General features: G+C 29.6%; 2 protein-coding genes across 2 annotated transcripts in view; both read left to right on the top strand.

Moving 5' to 3' along the window:
• The first annotated feature begins 735 nt into the window (after window positions 1–735).
• LOC106684962 (uncharacterized) lies at window positions 736–7,057 on the top strand. Its single transcript, XM_014427361.3, has 11 exons — window positions 736–990; window positions 1,254–1,318; window positions 2,897–3,040; window positions 3,159–3,245; window positions 3,319–3,378; window positions 3,447–3,533; window positions 3,609–3,752; window positions 4,517–4,651; window positions 4,731–4,790; window positions 5,709–5,828; window positions 6,845–7,057. The coding sequence occupies exons 1-11, from the start codon at window positions 807–809 to the stop codon at window positions 6,959–6,961; spliced, it is 1,203 nt and encodes a 400-aa protein (XP_014282847.1). The 5' UTR covers window positions 736–806; the 3' UTR covers window positions 6,962–7,057.
• Window positions 7,058–10,422: 3,365 nt separating this feature from the next.
• Window positions 10,423–18,913, top strand: part of Cbp80 (Nuclear cap-binding protein subunit 1) — a 78,889-nt gene continuing 70,398 nt past the window's right edge. Inside the window, exons 1-9 of the mRNA XM_014427358.2 lie at window positions 10,423–10,580; window positions 10,687–10,775; window positions 11,953–12,138; window positions 13,262–13,441; window positions 13,764–13,955; window positions 15,049–15,264; window positions 16,101–16,201; window positions 17,211–17,382; window positions 18,153–18,220. Of these exons, the coding sequence (XP_014282844.1) occupies window positions 10,541–10,580; window positions 10,687–10,775; window positions 11,953–12,138; window positions 13,262–13,441; window positions 13,764–13,955; window positions 15,049–15,264; window positions 16,101–16,201; window positions 17,211–17,382; window positions 18,153–18,220 (1,244 nt within the window). The 5' untranslated portion in view covers window positions 10,423–10,540. The remainder of the gene's footprint in view (window positions 10,581–10,686; window positions 10,776–11,952; window positions 12,139–13,261; window positions 13,442–13,763; window positions 13,956–15,048; window positions 15,265–16,100; window positions 16,202–17,210; window positions 17,383–18,152; window positions 18,221–18,913) is intronic.

The raw sequence follows: 18,913 nt of genomic DNA, 5'->3' as shown, positions 1-18,913 counted from the left end.
CGACTTGTTTCAAAACATTCACGGTATCTAGATAAAATAATTAAACCTCAAAATGATTTAATTAATAAAATTGTATATATATTTTGTTTATAAATGACTTTTATTACACCTAGTTTCGTTTCTAGACACGCCAGCACAAGGAAGGTCTATAATGGAGAGGGTGAGCTGTCACGAAAAGCCCTGCGATCATTGTGGGCGTGGTAGTGGTCTTAGGGCAAATCACCTAATGCTTTCTGTCTTCGTTTGCATTCCAATTGTTTAGTTTACGGGAATTTCTTGAGGTCCGCTTAATGGACTTTTTTGTTAATGAACCAAAGTACTGAAAAACTACTACGTTTTATATTCAGTCCATATAGTGCTAAAAATACCTTGGGGGTCAGGACCAGGATGGGACAAGTAAAAACCTGGCGGTTATGACCGCTAACAATAACCGGTTATTGATATAAGAGGTTTTCATAATTTTTTTCTTCAGGGCAATCTTTTTTGAAATGGGAGTAGAAAATAATAGAATAAATGCCATACCGTTTTTTTGTTGTTTTTTTAAATTTTTATTCATCAAAAATCAAAGAAAAAACTTAATGCGTTATCCAACTTATTTCACTCAATCTCGAACAACCCAGTTTGAATAGAATAGCTTGGGAACCGGCAGACGTTAACCCGTTCTCCCTTGACTAGTTTAAATACAATACAGTGTTAAACTAAATATACAGGCATGAATTATTTGGAACTGTCATATGATTTAACATGGTTAAGTTGTTAAAAAAATCAAATGTAAATAAAACATATTAGTATTTCAATTAGGTAAGATGAAATCTCCACAAGAATGGAAAAAACTGTTAGAAAACATAAACTTCCCGAACTTTAACAAATCAGACAATGAGGAAGTTATGGAGTTTATTTTTTCCAACTGTAAACAGAGGGATGCCCTCTTGACGTGGATTGCGATACAACTAGGAGCAACGTATGACTGCAGGGTACTTAAGCATGAAGGTGACGTAGAAGATTGATATGAATATTACCAGCAAGGTACAAGATTAAAGCAATCCATCAAAATACCCACGTACTTACGTTACGTCTTCATCTCTCCTTTGAAGGCGTAAAGTATTCAGTACGATGCTAAGGAAGCGTAACAAATGTTTTATTTTCTTAACTTACTAGACATTGTATTCAATGGTGGATTTAGCACCTTGCCGGTAACAAAAAAAAGTGGTACATACATAAAATCAAAAATCAATAATGTTTGTTATTTTCAGTCATTGTTGAATATTTAAAAAAACGTCGAATTGCGGAGAACAAGAAGATAAAGGATTTTGTAGAAGTGAGTTTAGAAAGTATCCCATTGAACCACAAAATATCTCACATTATTATCTAAATTAATTTCATTAAGTTAACGGACACTGCGTCTTTCACAGTCTGTTAGAACTACATCAAAACCAAAGTTAAACATTCAGATTGTTAGGTTAAGACAGATGGATTACAAAGAAAACTCTAAACTTTGATCATTCAAATATTTCTCCACAATCCATCTGTTTTAACATATTTTGTTTTCTGTCATTCCGAATGATCATGAGTCCCTATAAGCCTGCGATAGCCTTCTTCAGTCTAAATAATAAAAAAAAAAACTAATTACTATTTGTCAAATAATTATAGTTAACATTTACGACGTTGGGGAGGTCAACTATAGTATTTTATGGGGTCGTTATCTGAAGATGCACAGATTTCACATACTAAAATCTCAATAATAAAAATCTATTGTTTCGAGCTACAAAAATTCATACCTCCTTAGTGTCATAGTACAGTAGCTTCCTTGCTACTATCTCTTAGTCACCGCTCAAGCTGCCGTTTGACCGTTACGTACCTAGCTGCCGCAATGAGAACTACTTCAGTTTTCAGACAAAAATCGTATATTGAAATGTTAATTTCTTGTAAATATTACAAATTAATAACCATGTTGTACATTTTAATAATCCTAAATGTATTATTTGAAACAATAAATATTACAATAGAATCATCTGATCCACTAAAAGCCAACATCTTATACATAGCATCTATTGATGGCGTTTAATAACCTAGAGAGTTGTCTTAGCACAAAGGTGTGAACATCTTCAGGAAATTCTTTTCCTTAGAAGCAACAAACAGTTTTAAGTAGTAAAAGCTATTTCTAATAATTTGGTTCATCAACTATGAAAATCCATTGTGGCGTTCTCGTGAAATTCGTGATAAAGTATCTGTTCTATTCAGATTGACACTGTTCTAAAAAGTAAAGACTGTATATAAAATGTAATAAACCAATTTTTCATTAATTTAGTAATTTTTTCAGTTAATATTTTCTAAAAATAGTAAAAGAAAAATGAATTTCTTTTGAGGATTTTTTTTATAAAGTTTGGTATAAATAAATCAAGGATTGTTTCTGACATAATGGTGAAAGTTGTTATGAATTGCAAGTTTGGAATCTCGGATGCCCCCACTCCAGCTCCAATATGCTTTTGGAACTCTCTAAGTCCATCTTTTTATCTTCACTATAGTTCTATTGCTGCGTATTATAACCTTGACGTCATAAAGTGAGTCGTATTCATACGAATTTCAGTTTGGACTTCACTGAAAAGGATTCGTTTATCCTTTTTGAGGGAGTGTAGAAAGCAAAAGTCGACTTCTGTGAACAATTGAAGCAGCAATAATATAATAATAGGGAAACTAATGGACTATTAAAACGCACAGGGTTTTTAATAGAACTGGTTTTATAGTCATTGGTACGAAAATGAGAATAATAAAGTCTCGAAACGTAGCCATAATATAGCTGCTTTATTATTGACAACCTCAAGAATCTCGAAAATATATATCATTCAAGAAAAAAGTTATCAATATATATATTATATGTTTTTTTGTAATATATTAGGCCTCACTTCCTAAATTTGATCAAGAAGTAATATGGGACAAGCTTTTCAGTTTTATGAAAATGCAGAAACGCTTGATACCTCAACCTTACGGGTGTATATCACGCACAGAACCCGCTGCCTTCGATATTTCAGACTACAATGAAGTACGTATATTTTTATAAGTTTTCTTAGTAATAAAAATCAGTCGATTTTCATTGGATCGATAAAAAAATTAAATTGATTATGTTTATCAAGTTAAATTATTTATTATTCTTTTTGTAGAGATCCCATGATCACTTAGGTTACGATTACGAGCCTGTTTATAAAGAGCTGGATTTGTTGAAGAACTTCAGAAAAAAAAATCCAAGTGTAAGTAGTCTGAAATTTGAATTATTTATTTCCTTTAAGACTCTATTAAAATTTTACATAATTCCATCCACAGGTCTTGGAAACAAAGCAGTGTTCTGGTGACAGAATTTTTGAGGAGGAATATACTGCAGAGGTTGTACCATTATTTTTATTTACTGAATACAGTATTTCATGAAATATAATCCTATATTTTCTTTTAAGAAAATAGATACTGAAAAACACGAAGAAATTGGCGTGGTTAAAGAGCTTAATGAAAGGTCTGTTAGTTTAAAAAATATTAAGAAATATGTGAGTATCGAATGTTAACAATTCAATTAAAAATATACAACATACATAAGTAACTTACAGTATGTATCGCCTCAGCTGAAATATCCGTTACAGGGACAAACTGTTGATGATGGAAAGGTAAGATCGTCCAAGAGATTATTACCAACAGGAAAAGTAATGTATAGAAGAAAAAAAATTGCTTATACCGGATTCCGTCATTGGAAAAAATTTAAGAAATTGGTGAGTATTGAATATCATCGATTCAGTTAAAATTACTGGGCGTTTCATGGTTGTCTCCTTACTGAAGATATGATCTCAAAACAAGAAAAAAAACTCTATATGAAAGTGTGTCCATTACACTTTGTTTATAATATATTTAGATAGATTTTCATAGATAGCAATTATTTAGGTTATAAGAAATAAATTAATATCTGTTCCAACCATTGGCGTACCCAGATTGGGGCAGGAGTAGTCGCTGCCCCCACGTAGAGGTTAACAAAGTATTAATTTAATAATAATTTTTATAATTTTTTAAAAGTAAATACTAATTAAGTAATGCGACAATTATATATAATGTTTTAAAAATTTTGGTTTCATTTTCTTTTTCCGTGCTGAAATGTCACAACCTGATGGACTAAGGCTTGCCTCCCTCACCTCCCCCCACGTTTTGATCGTAGGATTTATAAGAAATAAATTAATATGTGTTCCAACCATTGGCGTACCCAGAGGGTACTACTCCCAGAGGAGTGAAAAAATTATTAATTTAATAATATTTTTTTTAAAAAGTAAATACTAGTTTACATTATAACATTATATATAATGCCCCTTAAATAATTCAACTGCCCCTTAAATTACAAAATAACGGTCTAGTTTCTACAAAAAAACAAACTTCTTTCTTTTATTGATAGGGTAGAAGTAATTAAAAATTGACATATAGAACCAAGATAACAAAATTCGTGCTGACCAGTATCATTTGTCATCTCAATTCAAAATATCTGTTACAGGAAAAAAAGTATGGAAAAGAAGATGCAAGAACAGTCATGTCATTGTTTAATACAGTAAGAATAATAAAAAATAAATTAGAAAAAAACAAATCTTATAATCCTGAATTCATTAAACCGAAAAAGATTAAGAAACCCGTAAGTACTGAATATGTATATACATCATATATTGTATATCGTTCATATATAAATATGTAACAAACAACATATATTACAGGAAAAGTATGTTGGAGATGGAAAAAAAACATTAGCCAAGGAATTGTTACCGACAGAAACAGTAAGATTTAAAAAAAAAAAAAATTTACGCCAAATTCTAACATAGTTTTTTTTTTAAAGGTTTATCTATATCATTTTTATTACTTTTATATTGGTGGAAAAAATTGTTGACAAATTATTTCAATTAAACTAATCGATTTTTTAGGTTATAATTATTTGTGCTTGGTTGGAAATTTATCATTATCATCCAGAAATGTTTTGTACGCTAACAGAAAATATATTTCACAAAATATTTTAGGCCGGATACAAAAACAAATTCAGAAAAAAATATTTTTATTAAGTTCTATCGATTTGATATTACTCTCTCTCTCTCTTTTATATAAAAAGTTGTTAGTGATGATTGTATAATATTATATTTTAAATCATGAGTGGTAATCTCTCAGCGATCAAGTTAGTTCTTCTGCTTTCTCATAGACAGCGTCGCTACAGTACTCCCTAGTTGTATTATATAAAAATGTTTTTAGTGACCACCATGTAATATTTTATTTTACATATGATTACCTTGTAATACTTTATTTCATAAATAAAGTGGAATAATAAAAATTTGTAAATTATAAATTATATAATTTGTAAAATAGGGTTGGTCCGCCGTTGGGATGACAGGGTGTATCCCCAAGTTATTAAAAAAAATCAGTTTAGTAGTTTTTAATGTAGCAGTAATAAAAAAATAATAATAATTAGTGTTCAATACCTTGCGTTGAGTTTAATCTGAGATTATGAGGGAAGAGATGATGTTAGTATCCTAGCTAATTAAATTTCGCTTCTCCCATGATGGGCCAGGTACCCTTTTCATAAAAGCTGGATGTGTCCGATAAGAGTCTACCTGATCTCAAATCCAAAAGATAAATGTGCTAAAAACTTTACTCCAACAACCCAAGGAAGGCAAATATTTATTCATTTTATAACTTATTTATTTCAGACATCTAGCGGCACTTGGTACTCTACACGTGATGGAATTCGTAAGGTTTTCGTACCAGTTGGAGCTCCGAAAATTGGAGAGTTCAGTTTCGATCCGAAAACCATGAGAATAGTCTGTGAGGTACTATCAAAATAAAGTATAAAAGATAAATTATCGCCCTAGTATTGAAACAGTTGTTAATTTTTCATGTGACAGTCCATAATCAATAAACTTATCCTGAATGTCGATAGTAGATATAATATTTTTAAGAGCCGTAGCATCCATGTTTCGAGGCTAAAAAATTAAAGATGTGACTGTGTGTATCCATAATAATACAATGTGTAGTTATAATTACTAAATATATTATAATTTGAAATTTAATTTTATTGTTGTATATAATATTATATTTAAAATTGTTTCAAACTATTTATGACTCAAATTCTATTCTTTGAAAAGTCATACCAAGGCAAGAAGATGAAAGAATTTATTTGCATAAAAATTTACAAAGATGTTGAATTAAAATCATATGCATTTACGCTTAAAACAAAAATTTCTTAAAATAAAAAAAAAATACTTACTTATTATCCCACTCTTATCAAAAAGTGTGAAAACTAAAACATTTTGGGGCCAAACATTAGAGAATAATAAACATAGTTTCTCTCACTATGTTTATTATTCTCTAATGTTTCGCCCCAAAATGTTTTAATTTTCACACTTTTTGATAAGAGTGGGATAATAAGTAAGTAATTTTTAAAAAATAGATAAAGTGATTTAAATGAGGGTATAATGTTAATTTGTGGCCGAATTTGAACCCGCTCTGCTGCAATTTCCAGATTGCCAAGACGTACGCCTCAACTCTGAGCTACAGACAGCCGTCATTGTTAGTAACTTAGCTGCCGACCAAATGTGGTATGCAGTGTTTCCGAAAGGACACGAATGCATTTCCACCGCTGTAATTTGAACCCTAATAAATTCATTTGTGCTCTGTTTTGTGTTTTATACTTTTCTCTATAATCCCAGAGGAATTATCACATGGAAAATTAGGGAATTTTCGAAGATGGTTCTCTTGCTCCAAATTTCGAACCAGAAAACAAAGTAATTGTAAATATTATATAAATCTATTCAATTTCTAAAAATTTTAATATTCTAATTTTTAGGATGACAGGTCTACTAATGTAGAAGAAGTTAACTTGACCCAACAAATGGAAGAACTCGAGAAGAGATTTAGAAGCACAATGCTGAGAAGAAATAGAGCATGCAATTATGATTTATAAATAAATAATAACTTACGACCAGTTTACAAATTTGTCCACGTCATGTGTTTACTAAGAACAGTTATAAAGAGCAATTAAAGTTTTTCTAACATGTTATTTTTTTTGTTTATGAGTTGATAATGTCTAAGTTATTAAATATGATCTTGTTCTAAGATGAATACTCATTCTGTTTTATTGGAAAAGTATTGATATAACCTGGATTTTTTGTAAACCCGCTGGGGGTTTGACAACTTAGGTGCTTTGAAAAAAAAAGTAAATTAACAATGTATATTATTAAAACGAAAACAATAAGTCATTAACGGTTTAGCACGACATTCGGTTTTGTGCAACTATAACACCAAAGACAACAAAATCCATTATATTATATGGTTTATAATAAAATTGGTAGTGAATAATTATTACTCTTGTCTTCTGATACTTTCATCTAACTTTGAGCCATTTTTGAAATGCTGGTTTATGAAGAAAAATACGTCAACGTAGGCGAAAACAAATTTAGTAAATGGAATTTGACAAAAATAATACTAAAAGATTTTTTCACTAATCTCCAACTTTGAGCCAAATCGGTCAAGCCATTTAAGGAATTTAGGTATTTTTAGGAAAATATCTTTGAGCATGCTCAAACGAAACTAGAACATAGACATTGATAAAATTAATATGGGAACAGGTAGGGTAGGTATGAACCAGGGCCGTCTGAAGCTCAGATGGTTGAGCACAGGTCTTTGCTATCTAGCAACTTTGGCAGCGCCGATTCGAATCCAGCCTGGGGCGTTGACTATTCCATTGCTGTGGCAACCTCACGTAATGAAAGCTTGAATCCCCCCCCCCCCACAGTTAGTTAGTACAGGTTGGTTACCTCTAGATTAACCGCCTCCCCCTACCCAAAAAAAACGAGCACGCACAATTCTTAAAAATTTCCTTTAAAATTATATTAACTGTACTAGGTGTTACGTCCGTTACATGGATTTATTCCGTTACAGACAGATTCTGTGGTTAACCATTTTATTCACGTTTTGGGTAACCATTCAAGTTTCCCTATTTTCGGTAGTTGGGAAGTAATATAATAAACTAGAATATAACAATATTTTTCAAACCACTGTATATCAGCTAATATTCTTACTCTGCCCAGACTCGATTGATGAAATAACAGACAACAGTATGATGCTGTAGCTCAAATGTACCACCACACTATTGACCATGGTCACACAGTTAACTCGAGTTTGGTGGAACCGAAAATAAAAATATGCTTCCTAAATTCAGAGTTTCTAATCATTCGCGCGGCTATTACCGCTGCATTTTGCTACTTTTACTTTATACTGTGTTGTGTTGACAGTACATCCTTGGAATGAAATCAGTCGTAACTTTCAATTGAGCCAGAGCTTCTAAGAGCTGCCGCTAGAGCAGTGTTGAGCTACGAGAGCGTATGGCGTGTACCACAACCTAGATAGATCCAGCCAACAGTAGTCTTAAATTAATTAATGATAATTCTTGTAAACACCTAAAAGAATCTTATATATAATATATATATGTAATACAATGTTGCATTCACAATTGTATTCTTTGACTAAATAAAGACTCAAATAGAGTTTTCTGATCCATTAAAAGCTAGTATTTTACATACAGTGACTCTGGTGGCCTTTTCACGCCACTAGAAATCATTAGTCAAAACCTCAACTAACAATATCAGTCCATTAGACTGATACAGAATATTACCCTTTTCCAAAGTATCCAAATCCTCAGCCCCTCAACACGTTTTCCTATCATCCCCTGATATCAAAGGTTGATAATCAACGCACACAAGGAGCTTAGAAAAAAAAACGATATCAATCCGAAATGGGTTCACTCCTTAGGAAACAGTGAATCAAAGCATACTAGTGGATCAGACTATTTTGGAAATGAACATTGTATTACTATATGAAAATTGTATTGGGCTGCGAGAGGGAAAATGGCGTAATAGCCCACTTTCTGTTGTGGCGTAGGGAAAAAAAAAAAAAAAACTATTTCATTCTTAATAATCTGGGTCTTTCCCCCTCTTTTTCCCTTTAGAGTAACTACTCTTCCCGAAGGGTCTATAGCGCATATCTATAGAGCTTGCTACCCTTTCGACTGTATGTAAACATCTTAAAGAGAGAAGTAACCGCCCAGCGAGGACCTGAAGCGAATACCTTTAGGACTTGACATTCCCTGCCCGACCGTAGGCGGATACCAAACGCAGGGTAGTTTCCATTCTACAGAAGGTTGAGGCGCATATTCTTAAAACTCTTAAACCTAGTCTGTAGATTAACCCTACACAACATCCGGACCTTGCGTCTTGCTAACCTAAACTTATTGAATAGGTATTGTCTGAATTCTTCTGATGCTAGAGCCACTCACTTCGTAAATTGGTTCATGGATCTAACACATACCTCGACTAAATGAATAAATATTCTTTTTTCTTCACTCGCTCTCTTTGAATGCATGTCCTCTAACCTGCTGGTGTACCACTGCTGTAAAAATAAAAAAATATCATCCGTGCTACATCCTTTTTAAATTCCTAACTCTTCTCTATCTGAATGATTGTTTTATGGAATCAACAACCCTTTTGCAGTCGGAATCAGTGAATAAAAGTTTAGATAAGAGAAATAAGAATAGAAAAAGATAAGAGATTCCAATTACATCCCACTCTACCATTTGTTTCTTTCGTTTCTTTTCATTACTTGAATTTATAGTTAATGTGATTTAACCATAAAATTAAATCTAGTGATATTTTACATTAATCAGTTGATTATAGGAAGATAGCCCGGGTGGTAGTCAAGAAAGGTACAAAAATAACTGAAAATATCTCTTTCTTAAATTACCAGAATTCAGCCTGATAAATCACTGCAAAGTGGGGCGAAACTTTAGTTATTAATTTATTAATTTATTAATAATTAGTTTTTCTTCTAATTTTGTATCTTTATCGCCCGTTTCCTATATCATCTTTTTACGTACGTACAGTTAACTATTAGTTTTCTCATTAGTTTCATGTTTAGTGGCACTGTGTAAAATTCGGTGTAGTTTAATCTCTATAATAAATAGTGAGGTTTAAGTTAGAACATATATCTATCACATTTTCTTTTCCTGAGTTTTTGGGAACAGCAAAGAAAACTTATTTATGACAAAGAGGAAGGGAAAGGAATCAATTTATTTATCGATAAAAGCCCATCCATTTTTAACTAAAGTTACTGTTTATAATACATAAGTAACAATCATAAATCCAATTACTGTGGAATAACCAAATGCATTTAAATGTTATCATTTGGCGGCTCACGAGTAAGAATTTGACTGATACCTGTGAAATTATTCTTAATCTTATATTTAATAACTCGCCTTAAATGATCGACAATTATAATTTAAAACTTTATTATGATGTTTATTCCTTTTAATTTACATAGTACGAATAATGTTGTCGGCTAAGTAGAATGCTGTTGGCCGTTGTTATATTGAGTGCAGATGTTCTGCGGGTTAGTAGCTCTAAGTAGTGTTTACATTGATTCGTTGGTGGCAGGTTAAGTTTGTGCTTTAAGTTAATATCAGAATCGTTATATATTTGTTTTTATTAAAATGAGCAGAAGAAGACCTTATGACGACGATGATGGATATGGTTAGTAATTTAGTCATTGCATTGTACAGATTTTATTCATTTTGACCTTTAAAAAAAGTATGATTTACAAACTTGGTGCTACTCATTTATATATTTTATGTTTCAGATCGTGGATATAGGAAGAAAAGGAGGGTTTCCGATTCTCAAGATCTTGAGGATCATTTGGAATCCCTCATTCTTCAAGTTGGCGAAAAGGTTTGCATTTAAAATCCGTTAAAAGATTTCAAACATTAAAGCTCATGGTTCATAATTAGTTCTTGATTTAATAAAGATTATCTTTAACTGTATCAGTATTAGTAATAATAAAAATACAACAATTTAGTTTCAAACTTGCTACTCCAACGATTTGCCTCGATTCATCAGCTTTGACATTGAATCTATATATATATATATATATATAATAATCACCAGTATGCAACATTAATAATAATTTGTTTTTTAATTACAACTGGAAATGAGTTGTGATAATATTGATATAGGACATATAATAAGCCTTACATTTTGTCTTGAGTATTGTAATGAAATTTTAGAAAGTACCTCAGTATTTCTATAAACTAAGAGATCTTTTCAACTTTTCTGCGAAGATGTATCATGTTTTTGAAATTAATTATCTCTTTAAATTGATTCTATGTTTGGTATTATTGACAATATTATTTTTTATACTAGTTAACTAAACAATCTCCAACGATAGGTACTTCAAAACTCACTTATACAGAATGCTACAAGTTATTATAGGCCTAATCTGTTAAAATGAACTATTGAGGAATTTGTTATGGTTGTTAAAAAATGGTTGTTATTTAAACTCTTTTTTTCACCATCATTTGTATAATACAAAATTGCAATATTTGTTTTATATTTTTAAAATTAAGTCACTAGTCACGATTTTTAAGTGTCCTGGTTCAGTAAAAATCGGAATTTGTTTTTCCTCCTTTACTATTGAGCAGATTGCCCCAGTTATTATGAAGAAATCTCTTCTTTTAGGTGACTTAATCTGATTTTATACTGTAATATTTCTATGAATATGACAAGGCTTTTGGAATCAATTGTACCTATACAGCATTAAATATTATCTCCAAGCATTCTGATATCGGTTAGTCTGTAATGGTTGCTGTTTAACCGCTGCTTAATACCATGGGTCTTGAGTGATTACTTTGTTTGTCCTTTATGAACATTATTTATTAAGGTTACAGATGAGAGAACTCAATTTTCTGTGGTTTCTAGTCATTTTACAGAAATAGCCAAAAAAAAAAAAAAATTGTGTTATAATTATTTTAGTAAAATTTTATTTTAATTTAGTTGCTACTTTTTTATTTTATGTAATATTTTGTTTGCCTATTTTGTTTACAGTGAAACTAACACTGTTTTGTTTCAGAGCACATCTTCGTTGGAAAGTAACTTGGAGGGTTTGGCAAGTGTTTTAGAAGCTCACTTACCTAATTTTCGTTCCAAGTTTCTGAGGTTACTTACTTACTGCGCAGTAAAAATGCCTGAAAAATGTACCATATATACAACATTAGTGGGTCTGCTGAATGCTAAACATTTTAATTTTGGTGGAGAGGTAATCAACTAGTCATTATTTTTTCTTTTTAATTTTATATTGTTGTAAGTGAACTGTCTTAATTTTTATGTTTATTCATATTAATTACTTCAGGAGATTTCATATTATATGTTTTCTTATTTATAAATTTTGGTAGCAGCTTTTAGTGTCCAGTGCCATATTCATCTCTATTAATTAATTTTAAAACATTGCTTGGTACTTAATTACAATTTTATGTATTAGTCATGCAAATTATTAACATAAAAATAAACTTTTAATTTTTTTTTCTTTTTAATAGGACATCTTATATTTGAATATACTAGTTCATCGACTATTGTTACTCAACTTTTTTGAAATTAAAATTATCTATAATCTGGTTCAACAATTTTATTTTATTGTCTATGCTATGATTTATTCATGGTTATCAGTGATATCATCGACTGAACTCTACACACTAAGTTCAGAGCCTTAGAATGAATCTCCAATGCAATCTATATCACAAACTAACGTGTCCTGACTGATCTACCCAATTGATATTCATCAAAATTACTATTATTTTATTTTTTAACAATCCTAAATTCTGTTGTCACGCCGTTTTTTAATTTTAGGTGCTTTTTAAATATTGCCCGATTAAACTATCTTAAAGTATCATCTTCCCGTTTTAAGCTAATATTTCAAAAGTGATATAGAATTGTCGCTCCCTGGGGGTCTTGGCAGGGTGGGTCTGGTGTGGAAGGATTGCCTTTTTTTTTTGTTATGATCTCTTGTGAGATTGTGACATGTTGTACATTGACCAACCTACTCCCTATAATTGTCTGTTTGAAAAGTCAAATAGGTAAGACTACCACAGAGGGCGGAAGTGGAGGGTTTCATGCTGTTTTTCAATTTCAGTTGATTTTTTAATATTGCTTGATTAAACTATCTTAAAGTTTCCTCTTCCCGTTTTAAGCCAATATTTCAAAGGTGATTTAGGACCATCGCTCCCCGAAGGTCTTAGTGGGTCTTAATAATATGTGAATATTGTTTTGGCATATGGACTTAAACAAAAAAATATAATTTGAGACTGAAGTAGTATGAATAAAACTATTAAATTTTTTTAAACCAATAGTAATTATCATTCTTTATAAATTTATCTTTGTTTTAGTTTGTGGAACAAATGGTGCGAATATTTAAAGAATCATTAAAAACATGCTCTTGGGATTCTGCGAGATATGCGTTGAGGTTTTTTGCTGACCTTGTCAATTCCCATGTAATAGATGCTAATTCGTTACTACACTTGTTAGATAATATGCTCGATGCTGCTAAAGAAGATAATGTGCCTGATGTAAGTATAATTTTATTTGTCATTATTGAGATGGTGTTGATAGCTGTTACAATAACAATTGCTCATTATTGTATAATAATTCTAGCTTCGCTATTACTAGATTTTATTATATATAGATTAAATGAACACAATTGAAATGTCTATGAAGTGCTTTGGATTCCAATTTTTTGAATTCCAGTGTTAGTTGATATATATAGCATTAGGGAACCACCATTAATAAGACCCTTTATGTGTTTTGGTGGTAAAGGATATTTTTTTTAATTTATGTGTTATTGTTATTTTTAAAACCATCATTTTCATAAAAATATTTTCTTAATTTCAGGTTCGGAGATCATGGTATATTTATGCAGTTTTGTCATGTCTTCCATGGGTCGGAAGAGAACTTTACGAAAAGAAAGAACAACAGTTGGATATGTTGTTGACTACTATTAGTGTACTTCTGAACAAAAGAAGCAAGAAACATGTGCCTGCTTTGAGAGTTTGGACTATTGATGTACCTCATACACAAGAAGAGGTAAAATATATATTAAGAAAATATAAAAGGAAACAATCAGAACAAATAATGATCAACTTAACATTTTTATTGTTTGAATATTAAAAATCTTGTGCTAAAGCACATCAAATAACTTTCATTAGACCTACTTTGAGTTGAAATTAATTCTTGATCATTCCCAAACATCAACTTCTTTTCTGTTCATAATGCAAACGTTTTTATGTTTTACGTCAAAAAGTTATTACTGTTGTAATAGCAATCATGGAAACACAAACACATACATTTTCTCCTTTAGTTAATTAACAAATTATTTTATAATACATATTTATGTGTTTTTTATCACTACTCTAACAATCAAAGATGGTTAATTATTTCCAATGAACAAAATTTATGATACCTTGATGGAAGCTTATTAAAAATTCGTCATTTGAACCCTCTCGAGATTAAGATCTCTAGCCGATATTAAAAACTACTAAATTGTATATTGATATTACTAATTTAATCAAAATTATTCTTGTCATTTTGGAGCAAAGGTAAAGAAGTTTAAAATCGATAATGCCAAGAAGGGTATACAAAAAAAATTGTTCTAAATCAAATAAGTAATGAAGAAAAATAATAAATAAATAAAGAATTAAATAAAATTTATGAATTTTGACTGTACAGTTATGGAAAAATAAAATTAGTAATAGTAATCTACTTGGATTGCTAAACCTTTGTACTGATGAATTATTACAAAACCTTATTAAAAGTTGCAATCATATTTTTACTTATGATTCTAAACCTTGGTCTAATAGACACACTTGTCTATCATTCTACAAAACTTTTTGTTTTGGTGTAATTGTTTGTTAATAGAAGGGCATAGTAATCCTTTCTTTTGTTTGGTTCAATAGGTACTGAGTTTGTGAAAGCACTGCTTGTTACAGAACCTGAAAGGGTATTACCGAAAATTGTCCCTTTCAGTTTGTTAAACTTTTGAGCTTTAGTATATTAGAGTTGATTAACCATTTTTTTTATTCTTTATTTATTTATATATTTTAGTATTCAAACATTATATATGCTACATATCTTCTAAATCTGCTTCTTTTTCTCTATTACAAATAAATATTTTTTTCAGTATTTGGATTGTTTGTGGGAACAAATCAGGAAATTAAGACAAGACAATTGGGTGGAAAAACACAATCCTCGGCCTTATCTTGCTTTCGATAGTATACTTAGCGAGGCCTTGCAACACAATCTACCGAATATACTACCTCCACCTCATCATGATGACTATGTCTATCCAAAACCGACTGTCATTTTCCGGATGTTCGACTACACTGATTGTCCTGAGGTAAGTGTCAGTGTGTACTTTTAAAGCAAAGTGATAAACTTTGACTCTCATTAAAAACCATTTTCAAAGAATGATGCATTGTATGATGATAACTAATAACTCAAAAGTAGTAACATAAAAAGTAGCAATACAAAAATTATCTAATTAGTAATTGAACCGTATCAATACAAAAAGTCACTTGATCTTTTGCGATATATGAAGTTTTATTTTTGTTCTGGTATTTAGTTGAAATGTATATTTTCAGCTGAATCACCTGTTTTGCAAAACTCATTTCAAAACATTTTTTTTTTCTATAAAACTATGAAATTTAATTATATATATGAAAGTTTATTCATTCAATTTCAATAATCAAGAATATGAAATCTTAAGAAGTTTTGTAAAAGTGATTCATGCTAAATGATTTTGAAGTTTAAAATTGTTACCCAAAAACATATTTATAATTTTTACCTTAATTCATGTATGTTTTTTGATTAATTAAATATATTTGTCTAACGATTATAGATTTAAAATACAAAACAATTTCTCTGTATGATCAAATGTAACTAAGGTAACTAAGAATGAATAATATATTAATAATTAGTAATTAAGTGGTTTTTAAATTAATACTTATGGAATTAGTTAATTGTTTTCAAAATTTGTTCATGAATTAATATATTTCTGGACTGCATTTTTTAATTTTGGATATTTAAATATGCATAATAGCTTAGTTATGAACTGTAGCAATCTACACACCATTGTTTTCCATATTTTGCCATCATATCTGATTACATTTGTGTTATCATTGAAAAAAATATGTATATATATAACTATTCAATATTCATCATTATTGGTTTCAGAATGGTCCAGTTTTGCCAGGTTCGCATTCCATTGAAAGATTTTTAATTGAAGAACACTTGCATCAAATCATAGAAATGTATCATTTAGAAAGGAAAGAATGGTAAGCCGAGTTTTTAGTATCTTTTTATATAGTTTTCTTTTGTTATGATGAATTTTATGAATAATATTCATGTATAATGTTTATTTATATTTTTCCTTTAAGCATAGTCCTACAAAATTATTTTATTGACTTAAAAAGAAAGAATATTATTTTTAAATTATTTAATTTTTGTTGTCCTTTGTAATTTCATTATAGGAAACGTAAATGAAAATTATCTTACATTAATAATTGTGATTTATGATATATCCTTTTTAATATTTAATGTTATGCAGTGTAATCACGGTAATCTGAACTGGCATAAAAAAAAGTTACCTTTTTTTTTTAGAAAATTCAGCAGGCAATAACATCTTTATTTTCAAATAAAAGTGCAATTTATAAAGGACATTTTAACTTCCCGATCTATATCTTATCCCTGCAAGTTATCGTAATAACTGAAAATTGAAAATTTTTACAGTTTCAGTTTTGGGTAATCTAATTCCTTTAGAAGTGTTCATTACATATTTTGTTGGAATTATAAATACATAATGTCTGTTGTATAAATCGTTTGATTATGTAAAACTAATTTAATTAATACTAGAAATATGTATGATACAAATTTTATTGGTGAACTAATTTTTTTTAATAACTTTTTTAATAATTCTGTACAAATTGTATTATTATTTATATATTTTTTCTCTTATAAATAAACAAACAAATTAAATAATCACCATTACTGGGAAATAATTTTTTAATACTTCAAACTGTCAAATTTCCGATAAAATTATGCAAACGAAATAAATAAATAAGTTATATATATAAATAGTTATATATATTCACATTTTTGAATTTTTTAACACTATTTTTCCTAATACTTTCTGTAATCAAAACATATCCCTGGAGCAATTAGTCCAGGTTACCGAGATTACACTTTATTTAGTAAATTAAATATATTTATGTTTACTACACTAAATGTTTTTAATGTTTAATATATCTTTTTTTTTTTTAAATGTATTTCTGTATATTTTTTTAGTGCTGCCAATCTCCTGGCTTTTCCACACAAAAACAAAGTCCCTCTTGAGTATTGTATTGTAGAGGTTATATTTTCTGAACTTTTTAATCTTCCTCAGCCACGTTATTTGGAAATATTTTATGGATCTCTTTTGATTGAATTGAGCAAGTTGCAGCCCAGTACGATGCCGCAGGTTTGTCTAAATAATTACTTTTATTTTTAAAATAAGTTTTTACCATTTGTGTTTATTTTTAAAAGTTAGTTACATTTGAGGTACAATTTTACAGTTAGTGAAATATGAAAACAATTTTTTGGGTTAAATCTTTTTTAATTTTCAACATGACCTTCTCTTAGCTCAATACACTTTATCAGACGTCCCTCCAATGTTCCTAAGGTACCAGAAAAATAATATTTTAGTAGTTCTTCAAAATAGATATTTGTTTCGGCGATGACCTCCTTGTTTTACTAAATACCTTTTACGTACTCTAAGCCATTTTCTGAAGTTTGTTGATAGCAAAAAGACTCAAGGGTCAAATCTGGTGTCTACGGTGGATGATTTTTAATGATGTCATCTATAAATAAAAGTATAGTGATAAATAAATAAATTATTATTATAATTATTTGTGCTGTTATTGAATTGAATAGTTTAATTAATCTAATGTTTTTATATTGTTTATTGAGCTCATTAAACAATGTAAAAAATAATCCTGTTTTCAGTATCTATTAACCACTTACACTACATCATACTTTAAGCAGCTAAGTAAATGTTATGTTTAGAATAAATATGTAGGCTTTAAATTATATTAACTAAACACTAATCCTGTAGCTGATAAGGTAACCATACTATTTTGAGTTACTAGCCTTTATAGTGGCTCTAACATGTATTACAATTATTTATATTTATTTGTAATAACAATATTCTCAATAATATCCCCTTAAAAATGATCACTGCTCATTTTATAGGTTCTGGCACAAGCAACTGAAATATTGTTTTTACGAATTGAAACGATGAACACAGCCTGTTTTGATAGGTAACTATTGTATACTGTTATTTTATTTATTTTTACCCCGTCCTACCATTTATAGTTATATTAGTGTAATATTTGAGTATATACTTTTGTCCTCTTAAACCAAATAATTGAATTAATATCTGTAATGTGTATGTAATGTATGAAAAAATATATAGATTGAAATTTATTGACCTGCTTAAGGAAAATGTTTATTTTTTTGCTATTCATACTATAGTTTATTTTTATTTATTAGTGCTAGCCATTACAAAGACCTTCTCTACTTAGAACATAGTTGTGTAAAGTATGAAGAAGAAAAGAATTCTCGATTAACTGAATGAAGTTTTCTAAACATTTTGAAAGTCATAAATCATGGTTTATATTTCTGCTATTTAGTTTACCCATCATCATTGTTATTGGAGTAGTTGTTCAATACTTAGGTAGATACTTTTGTTTTTTTTATTTTCACTAATCAACTGTTGTGATCTATCAAGAAATAAATTGGAAACATGACTCTTCTAAATTTGAGGTTAAAACTTTATTTTTATCCTTTTCAGGAATTTATACTTTTTTTTTACTTCTTTATTCACTATGTCCTCCGAACAACTTTTCAGTCTCTTCCTCCCATTATCAATTCCTTACTATTGATTTGTGGACATATGCCATCTTAATTGAAACAAGGTACTATTGTAAAGAGAAAAAAAAACTGTACTAATG

Source organism: Halyomorpha halys, unplaced genomic scaffold (assembly GCF_000696795.3).
Source record: "Halyomorpha halys isolate HHAL.00 unplaced genomic scaffold, Hhal_1.1 Scaffold633.1, whole genome shotgun sequence".
Taxonomy (NCBI): Eukaryota; Metazoa; Arthropoda; class Insecta; order Hemiptera; family Pentatomidae; genus Halyomorpha; species Halyomorpha halys.
The sequence above is the reverse complement of the archived record's forward strand: the minus strand, read 5'-3'. Positions and strand labels throughout refer to the sequence as shown.

Excerpts from the sequence above, each read along its gene's own strand:
- LOC106684962 (XM_014427361.3), top strand. The coding sequence starts at position 807 with ATGAAATCTCCACAAGAATGGAAAAAACTGTTAGAAAACATAAACTTC. Across the intron at positions 1,319-2,896 it reads AGATAAAGGATTTTGTAGAA|GCCTCACTTCCTAAATTTGA; the intron begins GTGAGTTTAGAA and ends GTAATATATTAG. Across the intron at positions 3,753-4,516 it reads GGAAAAAATTTAAGAAATTG|GAAAAAAAGTATGGAAAAGA; the intron begins GTGAGTATTGAA and ends TATCTGTTACAG.